This window comes from Balaenoptera borealis (genome assembly GCF_965194805.1).
Source record: "Balaenoptera borealis genome assembly, chromosome: 17".
NCBI classification, from domain to species: domain Eukaryota; kingdom Metazoa; phylum Chordata; class Mammalia; order Artiodactyla; family Balaenopteridae; genus Balaenoptera; species Balaenoptera borealis.
The window spans coordinates 1043109-1064868 of NC_138876.1; the positions used below are offsets into that span (position 1 = coordinate 1043109).

At 62.5% G+C, this 21760-nt stretch overlaps 1 protein-coding gene across 3 annotated transcripts in view; it reads left to right on the forward strand.

Annotated features, from left to right (window-relative positions):
* Positions 1–21760, forward strand: part of ZC3H3 (zinc finger CCCH-type containing 3) — an 82436-nt gene that overhangs the window by 528 nt on the left and 60148 nt on the right. For all 3 annotated transcript variants that reach the window (XM_082364574.1, XM_082364572.1, XM_082364573.1), the window contains exons 2-3: positions 1061–2378; positions 3601–3797. In XM_082364574.1, the coding sequence (XP_082220700.1) occupies positions 1061–2378; positions 3601–3797 (1515 nt within the window). The remainder of the gene's footprint in view (positions 1–1060; positions 2379–3600; positions 3798–21760) is intronic.

Below are 21760 nucleotides of genomic sequence, written 5' to 3' on the forward strand. Positions count from 1 at the left end.
AGTGGCAAAGCCCGCTCGGGGCCAGGTGTGTGTTTCTTCCCCGGACAGCCCGTTTTGACGCTCCTTCCGTCCGTACAGCCACACTCTCCTTGATATTCCCGGCCTAGACTCCCCAGTCTTCAGTTTCCAAACTTTTCCATTTTTAGATCTAATGTGGTTTGCTGTACTTAAAAAAAAAAAATTCCCCTTGTAAAGTTATTCCCACAAAGAGAAGACTTAAGGACTTGGAAAGTGTGTATAGGGGAGAGTTCAAGTGGGCTGAGCCCACCTTCCAGGCACTTCCTGGCCCTCCATCATATCTGCCCTGAGGTGTCACCAGGTCTGGACCTGGCTCTCTTTGGGCCTGGGGGCGGGACATATGGTGGGGGAGCGTTGTAACTGTGGGGCTTGTTGGCTGAGTTGTAACAGCTTGGGTTGTTCCAGCTGAGGCCTGGGCCCCACCTGCACGGGCACAGCTGTCCAGAGGCTTCCTTGGCAGGGCCCCGTGGCGGTCCACTGCACTGCGATTCCAGACGATTAGGCCTCTCCTCTCCTCAGGGGAGGATGGTGTGACATTCTTGTCAAGTGTGGAGTACCCAGGGGTGTCACTTATCTTACCCTCACTGTCTTGTGTGCCAGGCAGGGAGCTCATTAAGGTGCAGCCCTGCTCTCTTTCTATCTGTGGGCAAGCCAGAGGGCCTCCATGTCTCTTGAGGCATTACAGCATAGGGCCTTGCCGGTCTCTTCATACTGAGTGACACTTCTCCTCAAAGGATTGTGAACCCAGCATAACATTCCTGGCAGATAGGGAATATGCCACAGGGGTGCATTTTAAGGATAAGCAACTAGAAATAGGACTGAAGGAGAACTGACGGGAAAAGACTTACGGAGAAGACTGGCCTAGGGCATTTGGGCTGACTCTCAGTGGTTCTCAGGCACTGGCAGCTGCCCCTCCTGCACTGGGGCCTGGCAGGATCCACTGGGGTCTGCGGGGTGTCTGGTCAGCTGATGCCCCTCCAGGGAATTCTCACTGATTTTACTCACCCTCCGGTTAACGGGGCCTGTGCTCCTGTCTCCTCAGGTCTGATCGATGACTACAAAACCCTCCATGGCAGTGCCTCTGCCCCAGGCACCTCCGCCGCTTCCCAGTGGCAGCCGCCCACTTACAGCAGCGGCAGGGCCTTCAGTGCGCGCTACCCTCGTCTGAGCCGGAGGGGCTTCTCCCCGAACCATGGGCCCGTGTGGCGCAAGAAATACTCCCTTGTGAATCGGCCCTTGGGATCCTCGGACCCACCCGGCGACTGTGCTGCGCAGCCGCCCCCTGGGGCTGGGGGCAGCCAGGGTCCCGACCCCCAGCAGTACATCCCGGAGAGGCAGGTCCAGCTCAGTCCGGATCAGAACATGGTCATCAAGGTCAAACCACCGTCAAAGCCGGGCTCAGCTGGCACTGCAGGGGTCCTGCGGGGCTCCTTGGAAGCATACGGGGATCCCCCCTGGAGCAGCCACAGGCCTCAGGAAGGTGAGGGTGAGCCTGCCGGTGGGCAGCGGCAGCCCTCGAGGCCAGGAAGAGCCAAGGGGAGCTGCAGTGAGGAGGACCCCCTTCTGGTCTGCCGGAAGGAGCCTGGCAAGCCCCGGCTGGTGAAGTCGCTGAGCGCCGTGGGCAGCAGCCCCTCGGAGCCCTGGCGGACGGTCAGTGAGAGCGCAGCTGCGGCCAAGGCCCGCTTCATGGCCCCCGGCCTGCCCCAGCGGGGCGGCACGGCCCTGGGCCGGAAGGTGGGCTCGCACTCTGCGGCCAGCTGTGGTGCACAGCTCCTTGGGGACGGGAGAGCGAACGCCGGCCATGCAGGTCAGTCAGCTGCCTCCGGCCTGGTGGCCGGCCCAGCTAGACCTGCTGCTGGACCCAGGCAGACCCGGGAGCCCTTGCTGCTGGTGTCCTGTCGAACCAACAAGTTCCGGAAAAACGACTACAAGTGGGTGGCTGCCTCGGCGAAGAGTCCGCGGGCCCCTCGGAGGGCCCTCAGTCCCAGAGCAGTGGCGGAGAATGTGTGCAAGGCCCCCTTTTCTGCAGCGGAACGAACGGAGAAGCCGCAGCTCAGAGCCGACCTGGATGCCAAGCCCAGGAGGTCGGCCACAGCCTCCGTGCCTGGGGCCTCCCCGAGCAAGTACAAGTGGAAGGCCTCCAGCCCCTCGGCCTCCTCGTCCTCCTCCTTCCGTTGGCAGTCGGAGGCCAGCAGCAAGGACCATGCCTCCCAGCTCTCCCCAGTCCCATCTCGGTTCCCCCCAGGGGACAGACCAGCAGTGGGACCCAGCAGCTTGAAGCCCCTCTTCAGTGAGACCCCGCTCTCGGCTTACAAAGTGAAGAGCCGCACCAAGATCATCCGGAGGCGGGGGAGTGCTAGGTGTGTGTCCCCGCCCCGCCCCAGGGTCCCGTCTGGCCCGGCAGACTCTGCCTTGTATGCAGAGCAGGTGGGAGGGCCCACCTGCAGGGGTGTGGGAGGCGGAGGGGAAGCCTCGTCCCGGACAGGGCCTGAGCGGCAGGGGCCTGAGCGCGGGGCTTTGCCTGTGGTGGTGTCACCGTAGTCAGTAGGAATGAGGCCAGGGTCACTGCTGTCCCTTACAGTTGAAAGGGCTCAGCCTGGCCGGGGGCTGGCCCGGGGCTCCCAGCCAGGCGGGGCAGGTGGAGGTGGTCGCAGCATCCCACCCTTTCTCCTGTGGGCAAGAGACCAGAGACTGCTGGGGTGGTTCCTGTTCTGGGCCCCCAGGGTTTGTGCCCAGGCCAGGAGCAGGGCAAGCAAACTCAGGGTGCAGTGTCTCTGCGGGAGGGGGTCGTCTTTCCACCGGGGAGGAAGGCTGCCCCTTGACGGCCGGGTGACAGGGTGAGTCACTGCCTCACTGAACCCATGTCACCTTCCCCGCCCTCTGTCCTCTCGGATCTAGAGGGGGCTCGAGGACGGGGTCGTGGCCCAGTGCTCCGTCTGGGGTCAGGGACTTAATTGTGGTGGCTGCCAGTGGCAAGGGCAGAGGGCCTGCCTCTGCCATCGGACGTGGTGACACTCGCTGTCCTCCCAGCAAGTCCCACTCCAGAGGTCCTTCCTGCTGTCTGACCTTGATCTTGGGCCCTGCTCTCCCAAATAGGTGCTGTCTTGGATCCCTCGGGCTCCCTGCCCTCCTCACTTTTTCTGGACAGTGGCCTCTGTTTCAGCCAGTGTGGGGAGGGGGTCACGAGGCTGGGGGCAACTCCTCCTCCGTACAAAGCCTGCCTGCTTTGCTTCTCCCCCAGCTCCAGGCGGGGGCTCATCTGGCCTGGGGAGGTGCAGGAGGTGGTTGTGGAACACTGGGTGGGGGTCGAGGGCTGCTCTCCTGCGCTCTCCGCCTCCCTTGGCTCTGGGATCCTCCAGGGTTGTGGCTGGGAGCCTGGCGGGGAGGAGGAGGGGGGTGGGGTGGGGGGGATGGGCGGGGAGCAGCCTTCTGACGGCTGCTGAGGTTGGTTAGGTGAGAAAGCGAAGTGGGCTGCCTCCAGGGGCTGAGTCCATGTTGCTGGGATCTGGGTGGGCAGGGGTGGGGAGGTGAGCCACTCGCTGGGGGAACCTGTTAGGAGCTGTCTGCTCTTTGTCTCTGCAGCCTTCCTGGGGACAAGAAGAGCAGCCCCCCACCTGCTGCCGCGGCCAAGAGCCAGTTCAGCCTGCGGCGGAGGCAGACCCTCCGGGGGAAGAGCAGCCCCGTGCTGAAGAAGACGCCCAACAAGGGCCTGATGCAGGTCAGCAGGCACCGGCTGTGCTGCCTGCCTCCTAGCCGGGCCCACCTCCCCACCAAGGAAGGTACGACCAGGAGGAGGGGCTCCCTGGGCCTGTGCTGGCTCTGCTCCCTGTTGGGACCCACCTTCGCCGTCCACCTTGCACTGTTGGGCCCTGGCCCGGGAGCGCTCAGCCTGGCGGGCAGTGGGCGGCCTGGGCTAGTGAGTGGAGGAGGAGGAGACCCGGGCACCGTGCCCTGCGCTCTGGGTGGGGAGATGCTGCCAGGCAGGCATGTGGTGGTCTTTGCAGCGCGTCCCTCCGTGTATGTGCAGCTGAGTCCCTCTTGGCAGGAGGAGCGGGAAGGTGGATGAGAGGGTGGCAGCCACGCAGCCCTGAAGGGGGAGGAGACATGGCTTGTGCCGCCCAGGGCCTCTCCCTCCATTCCTCGCTTCCTGGGCCGCAGGTCTACCCCTCCCCTCCCTGCTGGCTGCTGCCTTTTCTTCGGGAAGCCTGAGCTGGCCTGGGAGGGGTCGGCTTTGCCCGCTTATTGAGTCCCTGGAGTCCAGGAACAGGATGGGGAGCGCCGTGGGCGTGGCCCCCGCAGGAGGCCAGCTCCCCACTGCCGCGACGGCGGTGCTCTGGGGAGGCTGCAGAGCCAGGCTTCATCTGGGTGCCTGGTCCTGAGGTGGCCCCTCTGAGCTGCGGGGCGAACGTGCGGCAGCGGCTTCTAGACTGACCCGTGTGAGATCTGGAGGTGACAGGGTCTGGGGCCCGGCAGGCTCGGCGCCGCGCGCTCCGGCCGGGGCCTTGTGCTCTAACAGCTGTGCTACGCTTGGTGCCTGGGGAACCCAGCTGAGGGCGTGGTCCTTGGCCTGGCCAGGAGGCTGTGAAGAAGGCTTCTGGAGGAGCTGGTGCCTGGGCCGTGCTGAGCATCTGCGCGGAGCCGGCCGTGGGAGGGGGGGCCGTGGGGTCCCAGGCAGAGGGTCGAGCGGGGCAGCGAGAGGGCTGTGGGGAAGTGAGGCTGGAGGGTGCCGGCCTCCCACCCATCCTCCTTCGGCCGTATCCCGTGCGCCATGGCAAGTGTGGATGTCATGCCAGGTGACAGAGCTGAGGGAGCCCCGTTAGCGGCCCCTGGTTGCTGCGAGGTGGCTGGACTGGGGGTTGGGCCTTGGCTGCAGGACGGGCTGGGAGTGAAGAGGTTGAAGGTGACCAGCGGTCAGGCTGCCACGGGTTGACTGGAGAGGACGAGTTGAGGGTGCCCCTCGCTTCGAGAGACTGGTGGCGGGGGGGCCCCCAGGGAGCTTGAGGGCAGGTGAGGGGTCAGGTGGCCTCTTGGGGCAGCTGGGAGAGAGGCCAGGAGGTGGTGTCTGTGGACATCTGGGCCTTTGTGGGGACTCATGGCCCCTGTTCAGATCCTCTCTGTCACGGTGTTGTCTTAGCCGGCTGAGATGTCAGGTGTGCGGAGAAGTTGCAGACAGATCTGTCCCCACAGATGAGGTGTCACGCGGGATGGCAGCGTGCAGGCCGTGATGGTGCTCAGGGCCGGCTGTGGGAGGTGGGCGGTCCAGGTGCTGGGGGTCCAGGAGACCCAAGGCAGGGGTGGTCCCTCCTGCCCTCTGGTGCCTGCATTCGAGCTGGCCAGCTGCTGAGACGTTCCCATCGTGACTTGCCATTAGCAGGGTGTGTCGGGGCGACGGAGAGGGGGTGGCCAGGTAGGGCCCCTTGTGGAGGTAGTATTTCAGCGAGGCTTGACTGACGGATGTGGTTGGAGGTGGCTTGGGGGAGGAGTGTCCCAGCCGGGGCAGCGTGCTGGGAAGGCCCTAAGGCCCTGTCCTGCCTTCTCGGGCCCTTCCTGACACCAGAGCTCTTGGGGGATCTGGTGGGCATCTGCTGGGCGTCGGGCCCCCTTGCTGGGCCTGGAAGCAGGTGTGTGTGTGTAGAGCACCTGCTGGGCAGGTGTTGAGTATGGCATGGTTGTGGCAGACAGGGCCCCGGGCCTCTTGGCACCCTTCCTGCCGCCCAGGGGTGCTGAGTCCTGATGCACGTACGTGCACTGGCCTTGACTCTGTCCCTGCCAGGCCTGTGCTGCCCCTGCCCCCAAGGAGCCTGGTCTGGGGGTCGACAGGCCCAAGGCAGGCTGCTGCTGGCCCGTGCCATGGGCAACCCAGGGAAGGAGCGCCACGCGGTCGAGGAGGTCCTCCTGTCTTGTGGGCTGAGGACCCACGGACCGAGGGGCTCTCTGCAGACGGGTGGGCAGCGGTAGCACCGGGAACTCTCCTCGCAGAGCCAAGCTTTCCCACCAGCCGGCCAGGTGGTCCTGGGTGCCCTCTCTCCCGGCTCCAGGTCGGAGAGCTCTGGTGCGGCTTGGGGGCCGGGGTGAGGGCTGCCCCAGGCACGGGAACAGCCTGGCAGCAGCCTTGCTGCAGGAACCACTGGCCAAGGGGCGGCCGGGAAGCTGGAGAGCTGGGTAGGGGCCTGTGGGCAGCGTCCCAGGGCCATGGGCCAGAGATGTTCTGGGATGCTCACCCGGTCGCGGGGTGGACAGAGGGGTGAGGGGCTGGCGGGGGCACAGACGCTGCGCCTGCAGATTCGATAACCAGGCCAGGTGGGAGAGGAGGTGGCTTGTGTCCTCCCTGGAGCTGCACCTGCACTTGTGAATAGCCTGGCCCCTTTGTAGGCCCAGAGCAGAGTTGGGTGCAGGCTGGGGACGGTGGCGGCTGCCGCCTGCTGGCAGGGCAGCCGTGGTACTCGGTGGGAGGGTGAGAAAGGCTGCGGGCACCGCTGGGTCTGGGGCTGTCAGGTGGGGACTGCGGCGCCTGCCAAGAAGGCTGCCACAGTCCCTGCCTTCACGCTCCTCTCCACTAGGAGGCAGATGAATCAGCTCATAGTTATAGGCAGTGTGATAGCCACGCACAGAATGCCCTGCGGGAGAGGTGGAGGCAGAGGAGGGAGAGGGTCCTGTTGGGGGAAGGGCTTGCAGAAGACCTCCCCTCACTCAGCCCCTTGTCCACCCCCCCACGCATCCTCTGTCCCCCACCCCCTCCCCCCCTCCCCATCTCCTGCACGTCTGTGCAGGGCAGTGTGCTGTCTCCTGGGGTGTGTGTGTGCTGGGGCCGTGCTGCGTCAGTGGACACAAACTGCCCCTCGGGTGCTTGTAAACAGGCTGAAAAGTTGCTTTCAGGGGGAATTCCTTGTCGGTCAAGTGGTTAGGACTCAGCGCTGGCTTCCACTGCTGGGGGCCCGGCTTCAGTCCCTGGTCGGGGAACTAAGATCCCACAGGCTGCACAGCGCGGCCAAAAAAAAAAAGAAAAGTTGCTTTCAGGTGGCAGAAGCACTCTGAGGAAAAGGAGACAGGCGGCAGTGTTGCAGGGAGCTGCGGGGAGGGTGGGCGGCGGGGGCGTCTCTGAGGAGCGCCATCTGAACCGAGCCCTGCGCGAGCAGAGGGGCGCGTGGACACACCTGTGCAGGCGAAGTCACAGGTAGGCTGAGCTTTGCCGGTTCCAGGAGCAGAGACTGGTCCTGTGTGGCCGGTGTCCTGGAGGGTGGGAGGGGCCGAGGCCAGAGGGCAGGCGGGACCAGGTGATGGGACAGGGTGCTGGGCCACAGCAAGGAAAAGGGGGTTCTGTTGGGAAGCCCCTGAGGGACAGTGGAGGCACCTGGGCCTGCATGGGTGTGCTCAGGGACACACGGCGGCCGCGTCGGGGCCCCAGGAGCGTCCAGCGGTCCCGGAGGGGCAGCAGCCAGGATGAGACTGCGGGTGAGGACTGAACTCCAGGTCGAGGGGTGAGGTCCTCATCCTCGAGACTTGATGGCCGGAAGCTCATGGGAGAGGCTTGCGCTGGCGGAGGCGAGTGTGCTGGGCAGGCATCGTGAGGCCGGGACAGGTGGAGGTCATTTCCCTGGGCCGACAGCTCCCCCAGCCCCCTCCTCTCGAAAGGCCTGCCCGGCTCCCCGCTTCCCAGCTCTGCCTGCCTGCCCTCCCTTGGTGGGCCCGAGCGGGTGTGTGTGTGTGTGTGTGTGTGTGTGCGCGCGCGCGTGCGTGCGCGCGCTCTCCTGTCTCCTGGAAAGTGCAGACCCCACCTAGGGGCCGCTGGCAGGGCCTCCCTGGGAATGGGGGCAGAGGCTGCCTCTGCATCTACTTGCTTTGAGGCTTCTCTGCCCTGTTTCCTACACAGACTTTTAGTGCCAGATGCAGCCCTCCGCTTGGAGCCGTGTCAGACCTGACCCCTTTGGGACTCCCTCGCTGCTGAGGCCAGGAGGGCTGCGGAGTGGGGGAGGGAGAGGTGGGCTTCCCCACCTGGGGTCCCCACTTCATGCCGGCTGTGCAGCCCCGTGGCCAGCAGAGGGCGCACTTGCCCCTCTTATTCCTCATCCACCTTTTTCTGGTAATTGATTGCCTAATTTCCTCTTTATGTGAAAGAAAGCAGATATCAAGTAATTTGCAGCAATAACCTGCTAATGCTGGGCCAGTATCGAAACTCCCCTGTTCATTTCAGGTGGCAGATAAAACACTAATACATAATTATCCTTGCAAATTGGATTGTTTTAAATAACCCAAAGGCTATGGCCAGGAGAAAGCGATCCCATCTCCCTTGAGTTACTACTGCAGTGTAATTGCTGCGTTCAGTCAATTTCCCTGGCATTAGAAATTCCATCACAATCAACATTAAGCTTTATTCATTGTGATGGCTAAGAGCCGGGCCATTTCTCCTCTTTTTCTTAACTGGCAAAATTAATCAGGGAAAAGATTTTAAACATTTGCCCGTGCGAAAGAGGTCAGCTCTGCCACTATATTGCTCAGCAGATAAGGGGGCTAATAAAAAGAAAATTGAATTACTAATGATCACCAGGAACAGAGTATATAAAACCTGGCAATCGCCGGTTCAGGAGAAGGGAGAATCAATTTTCTCGGGACAAGGTGTGCTCATTTTTTATTTTGGCTCATATTATCAGCAGTTTAATTTGAGGGCGCGTAAACAGGAGGAAACAGTTAGGGAATAATGAGCCCGAGGTGTACAGTGCCGCCAGATATATGCTGCACACAGTTTATTTGACACAGCAGATAATTGCTTTAATTGAATTCGAAACTGCACGTTCAGCAGGCCTGGGGCCTCGTGCCTTGGGGACCTGGCCTTACGAAGATTCCAGCCTGACTCCTCCTCCCGCTCTGCCCCCCGCCGGCCCTCTCTGGCCGAGCCCTCTGACCCTCCCGCCTAGTTCCCTGGGCCTAGAGTCAGACTTTGGCTGGGGGGTGGGGCAGGTGGTCCCTGGGGGTCCCCACATGACACCCCTACCCCACCCCGTGCTCCCTGGGGGATAACCGCACCTTGGCTGCCAGAGGCCCCACTTGATCCGCCTCAGGGCCGACAGACCCCAGAGAAGGCAGCAGAGAAGAGAACCTTTCGTAAACCTCAAAAATGGTTTCCGATTGGCCACCCGTTCGATTGCGGAAGTTAGTCGTCACAGCCCGCGGTGTGGACGTGCGCTTTCCAGTGCAGACCTGGGGCTTCGGGGCCAGCACCGGGGCTCCTCTCCCCCGGCCACAGTGGGCGCAGCGCCATGACTCAGTCTGCCCTGAGGTGACAGGCTTCGTGTGTGCAGAGAGGGTGCTGCCTGGTCCACACCAACCCAGCACGACGCTTGCGGTGTTGGGGGCTGGCAGCCCACCCAGCACACTCGGCCCTAGGCTAGGGGGCTTCCTGGTAGCAACAGGCCGTGCAATTCCTCTCAGTCACTTGGAGAGGTCTGCCGTCAGGTGCCAAGGAAAAGCCATGGGCGGGTGGGCGGGCAGTGGCGTTCTCGCCTCCCAGGGGTTGCCCAGGACAGTGCATGTGTGGCGACAGCCCACCCACCTCTCCTTCGCCTGCCTCTGCACAGACAAGTGGCCAGCGCGGTGGGTGGGGTGTGGGCCTGGTGGGTCGCTCAGGGCTGTGCCGGCAGGGCTGTGGTTGACAGGAAGGGCCCAGTGTTCACGGTGCCATCAGGTGTGGATCTGAGCGCTGCCGAGGCTTTCACTCAAGCCGGGCCTCACACAGCCGCCTGCCTCTGGCTCAGAGCTTGCCAGCATGTGGCGGGCGCTTCCCACACGTCCCTTAGTCTGCCATGCCAGCCACGCGGTCTGGAGGATCTGCTGTCACCTGTTTATGGATGCAGTGGGCGGCCACTCATCCTGGGTCACCGGCAGAAAAGGTAGGTGTGGTCTTGGACCCTGCCCGGTCTTCACCATGCAGCCCCCCGTCTCTGACCCCTGGCCATGGTGGTCAGTGAGACACTCCTCTGGCTGGGGTCACCCAGCGCTGGGACCACCTTGCCACCCCGGCCTGAGTGTGAGTGTCTGTTGGAAACTGACACCCATTCCCTGTGTCCAAGTTTCTCCAAGGAAGTAGTCAGGGAGTCCCTCCTTGTGTAAGCCCCTCCTTGGACCCCTCCTCTGGCCTCCCCCCCTACCCAGTACCCAGGTTCCTCACCAAGCCCCAGAGCAGGGCCCTGTGGGGGCTGGGTACCCCTCAGGCTCACAGTCCCTGGGTGGCCCCTCTGTGGGCTGACCGTGAGGGGACATCCTGGCGCTGCCTCCCCCCACTGCTCGGTCATTCGGGCTTGAAGGGCCCACCTTGGGGCTGTCCCCGTGTCCCCGGGGCGCCTCCTGTGGAGGTCAGAGCAGGCCCTCAGCTGCCTGGGCACCAGAGCCTGTCTGTGGTGCTCAGTTTGTCCAGGGGAGTTTGCAGGGCTCCCCTTGAGCAGCACCGGCCCCGGGACTCGGGGTGTACCTACGGGGAGTCGCCCGCCGCCGGCTTTCTGCTCCCGCAGCGCCTGGGTAGCCAAGGGAGTCTTAAAAGCGGTCCTCACTTAACCTCCTCTGTGGTCCTGTGGTTCCAGGTGCACCGGAAAACCCAGTTCCAGATTCTGCCCCAGTCTGCCCGCCCTGCCCCTCTCACCATGCCCCGCCCCTTGCCACGCCCCGCCCCTCTCACCACACCCTCAGTGTCCCGCCCCATTCAATGCGCTGCCCCGTCTTACCGTGCCCCAAGCCTCTCCCAACAGGCCCCGCCTCCCCTCTGACCAGATGTGCCCACTGGACAGGGGCAGGCGGTGGGCCAGGTACTGGCACGGCAGCATCACACTGCTTGGCGCTGGGCCGCCCTGGGCATGGGCTGTGCTGGCCTCAGGACTGCGGGAGGGTCAGCGGTCAGAGGGAGCAGAGCGAAGCCTTGCCCTGGGTCTCCACGTGCATCAGTAGTGTGTTTTCATCACCAGTGCCCACTGGGAGCACTGTGGGATGATCAGGAGCCAGGGCACGTGGGAGGAAGGAGGCAGGCTTGCTGTGGCCCGGAGGGGTGGACGCAGGGCCGGGGCTAGGTGACTCCTGTGGTGTCCCCGTCCTGTCCAGCGCCCTGGTCCTGGGTCCCGGTCCTGAGGTGTGGGCAAGCCCTGGTTATGAGCCTCCAGGCTGGTGCTGGCATTGCCTTGCTCTGTTCCCACAGCTGTGGAAGGGTCATCTCTTGGGGGTTTCTGGGCGGGTTGAGGGGACGGGGCAGGCTTGGCGGATCCTAGACTGGGAGGCTGCTGGTGTTCTTCTCGCTGCTGGAGTTTCCCGCCCTGGAGCGGTCTGTGACCCACCATCACTCGCTGTTGTGCAGCTGGGTTGTTTAGCTTTACTACGGCAGACGCTGTAAAGGGCGTGAGAGCAGTTCAGTCTGGAGCCCTGCTTTCCTAAGGGAAAATGAAAATGCTGAAGTAGGCCCTGCAAAAGGCAGCCGCAGCGATCCTGAGCCTTGCATAAATTACCAGGCGTGTCGGAGGCCTCCAGTTCTACGTTCGTCATGGCCGTGCTAATTAATTATTCCACACGAGCTGGCGTGGGAGTGCGTGTATGTGCGTGCGCATTGCCTGTGTGGTGCCCGGCAGGCGTGGGGCCTCTAGGGGAGCTGTGACCTCCGCGGAGTCAGGGGCACCTGGTGACTCCGTGAGGCTGAAGCCCTGGGAGCCGCTCCTCACCCGGGAAGGAGGGGTGATGTTCTCACGGTGGCAGAGCTTGCAGCCCTGGGGTCTCGTGGGCCAGGGTCCCCAGGTGTCTGACGAGTGTAGATGGTGTGCTGAGGGTGGCCCGCCCCCGTGTCCTGGCTGACCGAGTTAAGCCCAGCCTCTGTGCCAGCTGGGCCTGGCCTGGCCTGAGGGTCCCTCTCAACCGGGGGCTCTCAGAAGCCCGGCCGTCGGTGGGCGTGGGGTGCAGGGCGGAGTCTTCCTAGGGCTGCTTTGTCTCCCGGCCTCCCCCTCGGCCCTCAGTGCTCTCCCTGTGGCTGCCGCTGGCCCCTCAGGTGGTCTGTCCCACCTGCTCTCCCGGGCCCAGCCCCTTCCTCCCTTGGGGAGTGGGGGCCACCTGGTGGCGGGCTGTGGGAGCTCCTGCCTGCTGGAGGTGGGCCGTGGCCCTCCGGGTCCTGGGTTGTGGCACCTTCTCTCCACGGCTCCACGGTGTTGCTGGGCACCCATCCAGACCCGGGTCCCGCTCCTCCATGCTCCCGCGGTCCCAGGCCAGGAGCCCGCCCGGGCTACGTCACGGAGCACCCCCTCGCCTGCACACCTCGGCCTGGCCCTGTGCCAGTGCGGACAGTGACGCAGTGGCCTCCCTGCGGGGCTCAGAGCCGGGCGTCTGGGCTGGAGCCGCTCTTCCTTGTCCCTCTCTTTGAGTGAAGCTGGGGCGCCGAGGTGGGCAGCTGGGCTTGGGCACAGAGAAGCATCTCAGAAAGGAACTCCAAAAACATGTTTCCCCTGTGGAGCTCTCTTTAGCCGGGCTCTCCTTCCTGCTTGCGTTTTAAAGGGGGAAGATGCCAGGTGGGGTGGGGGTTTGTGGTCTGCATCTAGCTCAGGTTGCCACCCCCATGCTGTGTGGTCCCCTCGGCTTGGGCAGGCAGGGCAGCAGGGGGAAGGGCTGCAGGGCCGCACTGACCCTGGGGCCGGCCCGGCTGTGTATGTCCTTGACTCGGGGCCGTGAGACAGTGCCCCAAGGGGCAGCACGTGGGGAGGCAGGCAGCCGGGGAGCAGAGGCCGGGGCTGGGGGCTGCTGTCCAGGGTCGGAGCTGCCCACGTGGCCAGTGGGCCTGAGCTTGGACGGAGCGCAACAGGACCAGATGGCTGGACAGTTGACCTTCAGGTTCTCTTTTTTTTTTTTTTTGAAATATACTTGTAAGCTTGTAAATTCTCCCCTGAGCATAGCCTTAGCTGTCTTCTGCAAGTTAATTATTTTTGTGTTCCTCCGAAACTTTTTCTAATTTTCATTGTAATTTTTTCTTTGATCCAGGGTTATTCAGAAGGGATTGCTTCATTTCCGAACCCCTGGGGCTTCTGAGTTTCTTTGTAATGGCCGCTCCCAGCTTCACTCCCCTGGGCGAGCTGTCTGCGTGATTTCAGTCCTTGAAGTCTGCTCAGACTTGTCTTAAGGACCAGCTTAGGGTCCGTTTTGGTAAAGCTCTTGTGTGCACTTAGGGAGAATGATTCCATTTGGGGAGTTTGGGGCTCTGTAAGGTAAGTTATATTAATTGTGTTGTTCAGATCTTCTGTGTACTTACTGATTTTGCGGGGCAGGGAGGGTGTCTGTTTTTTCCAGTCACAGAGAGAGAGTGTTAAGATCTTCCACTGTTCTCCAGTTGTCACTTTTGCATTAAGCATTTTGAGGTCATTTGACTGAGTGCAAACCACTTAGAATCGTTATATCTCCCCGGTGGACTGAATCTTTTACTGCTACGAAATGTCCTTTTTTATCTCCAGTAAAGCTTCTGGCCTTAAAGTTTACTTTCTCTGAAGCAGGTAGAGCTAGGCCAGTTTCCTTTTAAGTTAGTGTCACAAAATGTGTGTATATACACATGTGTACACACACACACACACACACACACATTCTATGCAAATGTATATATGTGTGACATGTGCAAACATGTTTACTTTCAGCCATTATTATGTTTACATTTTTTTGTATCCAGCAAATAGTTGTTTTTTAAGTGCAATCTGAAATTGTCTTTCTAAAAAAGGGTTTCGTCTGTTCACACTTAATGCAATTACTAGGGTATTTGGGTTTAAATCTACTGTCTTACTGTGTGCTTTTTCTTTGTTGCACCTGTTTTGTTTTTTTCGCTCCTTTTTTTTTTTCTTTTGGATGTACATTTTTTAATTCCATTTTCTCCTCAATTAAGCTTATTATACATTCTTTTATTCTTCTTTGGGTGGTCTCCCCAGAGGTTATATTGTGCGTTCTTGACTCACTGTTATTGGTACTTAGAAATTACTGTCTGATCCCTCCCCAGACAATGTAAGAAGCTTGGAGTACTTAAACCCCATTTTCCTCTCTTCCATCAGCTGTGGAGAACTGCCATGATTTTAATTCTCCATGTATTTTAGACCCTAGAAAACATTGTGTACAGTCAGCATTGACCTAGACTATGTATTTATTCTCCCATTTCTCTTCATCCCTTCCTTGCCTTCTGTTTGAGAAACACCTCTTAACATATCCTGTAATATTGCAGGTGTGCTGGGGACCATTGCTCTCTATAGACGTTTATCTGAAAAGTCTTTGTTCTTGCCTTACTCTCTGGAGAGTGATTTTGCCTGGGAAGCCGTGGGGCTTTCGGTGCTGGGGAGAGACCCTTCCCATCGCTAGCTGGTGTGGGCTTTCGGTGAAGTCAGCTGTCCTTCCCGGGCGGGTAGCATGGCTCTTCCCCCTCTGGCTGTGGGGCTTTCTCTGTCTCTGGTTTTTAGCAGGTGTGCTCTGGTGTGCTTCCTGTACATTTTACCTGTCCTGCTCAGGGTCTGTGGTGTCTCTTGAACCTGTGGCTTGATGGTTTTCATCACTTTTGGAGTCTCAGCCGTTCTGTCTTTAAGCATTGCTTCTGCTCCATTCCCACCTCTCTCCTTCTGGGACTTCAGCTGCATTTGTACTGAACCTTCTCACCATATCGTACATGTTTCCTGTGTTCTTCTCTCTGTCTTCTTTGTCTCCATGCTTAAATCTGGGTAGTTTCTTCTAACCTATTTTCTAGTTTAGTTATTGTTTTTTCAGCTTTGTATAATCTGCTACAAAATGCATCTGTTGAGATCTTAGTTTTAGTGACTTTTAAATTCTAAAATTTCTATTAAAAGATAGTTACTAGGTCTCTGCCAAAATTTGCAATCTTGTCTTTTTTTTATTATTATTAAATTATTTATTTTTGGCTGTGTTGGGTCTTTGTTGCTGCGTGTGGGCTTTCTCTAGTTGTGGCGAGCAGGGGGGCTACTCTTCGTTGTGGTGCATGGGCTTCTCATTGTGGTGGCTTCTCTTGTAGCGGAGCATGGGCTCTAGGTGCGCGGGCTTCAGTAGTTGTGGCACGCAGGCTCAGTAGTTGTGGCTCGCGGGCTCTAGAGCGCAGGCTCAGTAGTTGCGGCACACGGGCTTAGTTGCTCCGCAGCATGTGGGATCTTCCCAGACCAGGGCTCGAACCCTTGTCCCCTGCATTGGCAGGTGGATTCTTAACCACTGCGCCACCAGGGAAGTCCTGCAATCTTGTCTTTAAGTCCTTGAACATATTAATCTTGTTTAAAGTCCGTGTCTGACCACCCAGTTATCTGGATCCCTGTTCATTCCATTGCCTGTTTTTTTCCTTCTTAGTTTGGGGTCAAGTGTGATTTGCTTGTATGTATGGTTATTTTGTATCGAGTGGTGGACGTTGTGTATGGAATTCTGGAGCTAATTCAAGGCCGGATGATGTCATGTTTCCCCAGACAGGGTGCGTGGCCCCTGGGGGAGCAGACCTGCAGAGTCAGGGCAGTGTGGGCAGTGAGAGTGCCCAGGCACTTCCTGCCCAGGGAGGGCCCCGCGCTGGGCGGGCTCACTGCACCGGCAGGCTGGCCCGCAGAACAGGGTCTGTGCGGGAGAAGGGCGAGGGAGGGGCGGTGGGAGCCCGCTCAGCCCAGCCCTGCATCTAGAGGCCCACTTGCTCACCTGTCCCCAGTGTGTGCTTGGTGGGGGAAGAAGGGCGGCCCCCTGCAACCCCCAGCGACCTGTGTGCTGGAGACAGGAGGGCCTCACTGACCCGTGGCCTCTGAGAGGTAGAGGTCTCTGGGTGTGGGGTAGATGGGGCAGCCCGTGGGCCTCCTGCACGGTGGCCTTGCTCCTGTAGGCCTTGCCCCGCCTCCGCTCCAGGCCCTGGGAGGGGCCTCTGGCAGCCCTGCCTGCTTCCCCATGCAGAGCCTGCTGTAGGGGCCGGGCAGGCCTGGGCACAGGCGGTGGAGGTCGGGTGAGGGGCCAGGGGTGCTGCCTGCCCAGGGGTGGGCGAGGAGTTGCAGTGGGGTTGCGTGACAGCTGGGGTGGCGGTGCTTGTGTCAGTAAGGCCTTCGGTGACATCCAGGGAGAGCGTTGGGTTCTGAGGCGGCCACCGGCAGAGGGCCCTGGTGCACAGGCTGCCCGAGGGAGTGGGGCAGCCTGGTCCGGACAAGAGCTGACCGCCTCGGGGCACACCTCTCTGGGCCCGGGCGGGCAGGCCGCCTGAGCTTCGAGAGGCCTCAGCCTGGGAGGGTGGGTGTCTCTCTGCCCCGCAGGGCGTGCAGGCTGGGCCGGTGGGGCTCAGACGTCCCAGCAGCTCCCTCCCTGCTCCTGCAGCTCACGTGGGCTGGAGCTGCTGGCTTTGGGGAAGGAACAGGACCTGGTGACACTTGGCTCCCAGCTCTGTTGTACCTGAGGCTGCGTCTCTCCTCTTGGGGTGGTGGGAAGGGTCGTGGGCAGGAAGGGCTTGCTGCCCCAGATCCGGCAGGCAGCGATGGTGCACTTGCTTGGAGCCCCCTCGGCTGTGTCCCCTTGCTCGCCCCCCGCCACCGTGTCCTCCTGGGAGCGTGTTGACACACAGGGAGCCCAGTCAGGATGGGCACCAAGGATGGGCCTCCCCCAGGCTCTGAGCTGAGACCCTCTGCTTCCCACCCTGCCGGGGCCCCGCTACTTGCTCTGCCGAGGGAGGCCACGAGGGCGGTGGGCTCAGCTGTCCTGGAAAGGGCGGGGCCGTGTGTCCCTCTGCCGGGGGCTTCTGGACAGGCCGTGTGACCCTGGAAAAGCGCTGGTGTACGTGGGGCCCTCTGCTCTTCGTAGCCCTCCTGCTTTCCTGTCTTCCCTCTCGTATCCATGGGAAGTGAGCAGTGCTTCCCCCAAGACTGAGCCCTTTCCAGGCAGATCCCAGGCTGAGAAGGCACCACAGCCCAGCTGGGCCCTGCTGGCACCACCTAGGCATCACCTGTGTGGCCCGGGGCTCTCAGCAATCACAGGTATCCTTCCAATTTGAAGCTTTGGCCCTAATGCATAGAATTGATGGAATTTGCAAAGAAAATCTATAGCCAAACGCAACGACTGTGAACCTATCAGCTTCTAACCATTAGGCGTGCAGTTATTTGTTGGTTTGCCTGAGTGTCTCCCAGGCCTGGCAAGAGGAGCCCTGGCCCTTCTGGTTGTCTCCGGCCCAGGGGTCCTCGCGGGTCTGCACTGTTCCTGCTCCCACTGCTGGCTGGTCCGGGCAGCACTGGGACAAGGTGTCTGGCTCAGGGAGGTGGCAGGTCCCCTGCCGTGGGGTTGCAAGCGTGGAAGCGAGCCGCTGCCCCCCCCCACGCCCTCCTGTGCCCTCCGGGGGCTGAACCCTCAGGTGCTGTGCGTGGAGAGGCCCGGGTGGGTTCCGGGCCCAGTGTTCTCTCCGGGCCGGGCACGGGCCGCTGACTGCCTCTGCCCCGTGCAGGCCTGCCTGCAGTGCCGGGGCCCATCCTGGGATGCTTCGGGGCGTCTGCAGGGTGTGGCGCCGGCCCAGGGGCCTTGTCCCTGGCACACTCGCCCCCTCCCATCTCGTTAAAGTTTTTGGGTGTGGCAGGGACCTAAGGGACGTGCTGCCGCTTCTGCCTTTCCTGCCCGTCTGCGGATGGGGAGACTCCACCCCCGCTGGCTCCGCCCAGGAGAGCCGTCTGCCGGCCGTTTGTTGTCATTCTTCGGGGTGCTGCGCTTTCTAAAGTAATTCGGAGCTGTTGTGTTTCCTTTTCACGGCGTATCCCAAGCTGTGCCGATCCCTGATGGGCTCTGGCAGCGCCAGCGGCCGCGCGAGTAGGTGGCAGCTGAGAGTGGGCGCAGCGGCACGGCCGCTGGCAGCAGGTGGCGTCCTGTGAGGCAGCGCGTGCTGGGTGCGGGGAGGGGCGCGAGCCTGCTTGGCAGGAGGCGTCTCTAGCGCGAAGGATGGCTCACTGCAGGGGCGCCCTCAGAGCGGCTTGCTCCCAACCCCGCACGCCAGGCTGCGGCGGGGCAGCCGCCAGACCCGGCACCGCCACGGGCCGGGGGAGGCGCGTGGGGCGGCGGGGCGAGGGGACGCACCTCCCTGTGTCTGCAGGAGATGGAAGGCGGGCCTGGCGTTGTGAGAGAAGCTGAACTCCGTGGCCCGGGCCTGCCGCAGGGTCTGGGAAGGCCGAGGAGAGAAGCTTGCTCTGTGCCAGGCCCTGCTCGAGGTGGAGGACCCGGGGTCCGAGCAGGCCCGGCCCACCAACTCCCAGCGTGTCTGGGGTGAGCCCCGCTGGAGCCCACGGTGGTCCAGCAAATCACCAGCGCCATGTGTTCCCGTCACTGCTCGCTCTACACCCGCGTGGGGGTCTGGAATGTTGAACTGGGGGGCGGGCTGGACCCTGGGACCAGCCTGGCTGAGCTCGGGCACCCCGGCTGCCCCTCCAGGCTGTGGTGCCGGTGGGCACCGTGACCTGGGGCCTCGGCACTGGGGGGCGGCCTGCGCCCCGGGCCTTCTCTTGGGAGCCCCTCTGCTTCCCTCTCTTCCTTCTGTTGAGTTTCTCGGGGCTCCCTTCCCCCCCAGATGGCACGTGCATCAGGTGTGGCGCCCTCTGCTTGCTCTGAGTCCACAGACAGAGTGGCCTGCGGGCGCCCACCACCCTGAGTTTGGGAGGCCTCTGCTCTGGGCCTCTGCCTGCCCTGCCCGGGCTAGCCCTGTGCCCCACAGCCCTTCCTCAGACCCTTGCACCTCCCTCCCTCCCCCTCCCCCCTCCCCCTCCTTCCTCTCACAGAGGGCCGAGGCCCCGTCTTCTGGAGGAGCCCCACAGATGGGTGGGGCTGCTTTGAGCCCCCTTTCTCAGGGGCCCCAGGATGGCCCTTGGTCCTCACCCGTATGGCCCCTGCTGCCCCCAACCTTACATTGGCCCCAGCAGGAACTTTTTGCCGGCTGTGTGCTTGGGAACTGACCCTGAGGCGGGCGCTGCTGCTGGCTCAGGGGCTGCATCCTGTGCAGGGACTGGAGGATCCCAGAGGGGAAGGGAGGGGAGGGGGGAGGGGAGGGGAGGGCAGAGGGGGAGGGCAGGGGAGGGGAGGGGAGGGGAGGGCAGAGGGGGAGGGCAGGGGAGGGGAAGGGCAGAGGGGGAGGGCAGGGGAGGGGAAGGGCAGAGGGGGAGGGCAGGGGAGGGAAGGAAGGGAAGGGAGGGGGAGGGGAGGGGAGGGCAGAGGGGGAGGGCAGGGGAGGGGAGGGTTGGGCAGGAGAGGAAGGCAGGGGAGGGCAGAGGGGGACAGGGGAGCGCAGGGCCCACTCTGGAGTCTGCTGGCCCAGCGCGGCTGCAGCCGCAGCCAAGGCCAGGCTCCTCGCTGTGGCCTCCGTGGAGCTGAGGGTGGGGAGGCAGGGACGCGGCCCCGAGCTCCCGTGCTCGCGCGCTGCCCTCCTTCTGCCGCCGCAGCGCCCAGCGCTGGGCAGGCTGGCTGTAGGGCTGAGTGAGGCCGGGGCCCACCCCACACCCAGACTCCCCTCCGCGGCCTGCCCGCTGCCCCTGTGCCGCAGCCCTGCCCCTTCGGCCACCAGGAAGGAACGGGTGAGCGGCCGGAGAGCCTGGGCAGCCCGGAGCCTGTGAGGGGATACGTGGTTTTCTCTCCATGGCCGCTGCTTTTTATAGCGGGCTTATTTCCAGGCTCTCTCGGAAGCGTCTCTCTCTGGCCCTGACTCCGAGGAAGCAGGGCAGGGATCCCGAGAGGCTAGGCTGTGGCCAGCAGGAGCGCTGCCCTCACAAGAGCCACAGCTCCGGGCCACGTGGTGGAGCCGGGCTTCCCTGGGGTGGCTGAGGCCCAGTGTCTGTCAGACACCTGCGGGGCTGTGCCGCCCGCCCTGTGTCTGCCGGGGGAAGCCCCCCTCGTGCTCCCGCCCCTGTGGGAGAGGATGGGGGGGTCCGTGGGGGTCAGAAGGGCAGAGGCGGGCTCATCGGCGCCCGTCCCGTGGCGCCCCGTTAGTGTCACAGCACCTGCCGGGGGGGACGGGGTGTGCTCTGCAGCACCCCCTTCAGGGGCCGGGACCGGTCCCTCTCCGCCTCTCGTGGCTTGGAACGTGGGGTATCTGTCCACCTGGGACTAGCGGGCAATTTCCTGCGCCCCTGAAAGCCCCCAGCAGAAGCTGCCAGGGTGGGATGGGCCTTTACCTCACAGGCTGGGCTTCGTCCCCTCAGCTGGGCTGGCCCGGCTCGTGTGGAGGCCCCGTTGCTGTCGGTGGAGTGTGGACAAGGCCCCTTGATTCTCCCTCGGGGACTTGGGAGCCCCCATTGCTCCCCCGGGCTCTGGCCTTCTAGAGTTTCAGCCCGGTGAGGGAATGGATACCCCTTCCGGCCCTCCTGGCACATCTGGGCCAGGCCCTCAAATGGAGAGACATAGTGATGACGGAGGACTGCCGTTTTGTGAGGGCAGAGACACACGCCAGTAGACCCAGTGCGGGGTAGGTGTTGGCTGGTACCTGGTCCCTCCTGGGCAGTCAGAGGCCTCTGGCCTCTGCATCTGAGCATGTCAGCCCCAGGCACAGCGTAGGTAGAGAGGCCTCGGCGTGAGGTCTTGGCCTGCTCTGGGGCCTCTCCTGCTGGGCTGGCTTCACTTCCTGTCCCCTGGCAGGTGCAGGGAGCTGGGCTGGGCACCGTGCCCGGGGCGGGGGCACTGTGGCCGGCTCCGTGTTTACCTGGATGGGGGTCCCCGCCGGCAGCCAGCAGCTCTGTGCTTCGTCCCACCTGGATCGCAGGGAGCTCGGGGCCACCGGTGCTGGGCCCTGCCAGGCGGGGAGGCCTGCAGCAGGTGGAGAGGGAGCCTTGGCATCGGGTGGGCAGGACCGAGGGGTCCTCTGAGCCCCTGGCACCGGCACGGAGGGGGGCCATCTCGAGAGAAGTTTAGGTGCTTCCGGTGGTGCTGGCCCTCCAGAGCCCCTGAAACCCTGGGCAGGAAGGGCTTGCCCAGTCCAGATGCTGGTGCGGACGCTCTTCGTGTTCCGGGCTAACGTATCAAGTGCTGCCTCTGCCTCTTCCAGCGTGCTGTGGAGCGACCTGCCCTTCCCGGGAGGGGCTGAGGGGACTCACCTGCCCTGAGAAGGGGCACTTGCTGTGCTCCCTGCCGCTTCCCCAGAGCCCAGGGGCCAGCATACAGCGGGCTCGCCGAATGTCTGTTGACTGACTGAGCGAGCTCTGTGCAAGGGGCACACTGGTGTTGGTGCTGCCTGGGCGTCCTTTCCTCAGCCCTCTGACCTCTGGGGTGGCTTTTGTCAAGCATGAGGGCCCAGTTCCCTCCCTGGCTTCCTCCATGGTCTGCAGTTGCTTTTAAAACACTTCATTTTCACTGTTTTCTTTCTAAGCTTTTTCATGTCCCGGTCCTGCTCCATGACCCCGGGCCAAGGGGAGGAGGGGAGCAGGGTGGGCCCCCCGGTTGTGAGCTGCGTCTCTGGAGGCTGGAGCTGAGCCTTAGGACCTGCTCCCCGCTGAAGGCAGATTCCTGTCTCTAACATGCATGTGCGTGCCCTCACCTGTGAGGCCCTGGGGGCTCGCGTCGGTACCTCCATGGCCACCCCACCTGCTCTCCTGGACACTGGCCCCTCTCGTGCCCGCGGGTCCTGGAGCCCTGCTGGGGCTGCTGAGCCAGAGGTGGGTTTGCCTTTTGTCCTGAGTAAGAGGTGGATTTTGCTCATCGGGGTCTGAGTGAAAGCGGACAGGACAGGGTATGTCCTGTCGTAGCTGCTTCTGGCTGAGGTCAGATGGGGCACTGGGGGAGCAGCTGGCCTCAC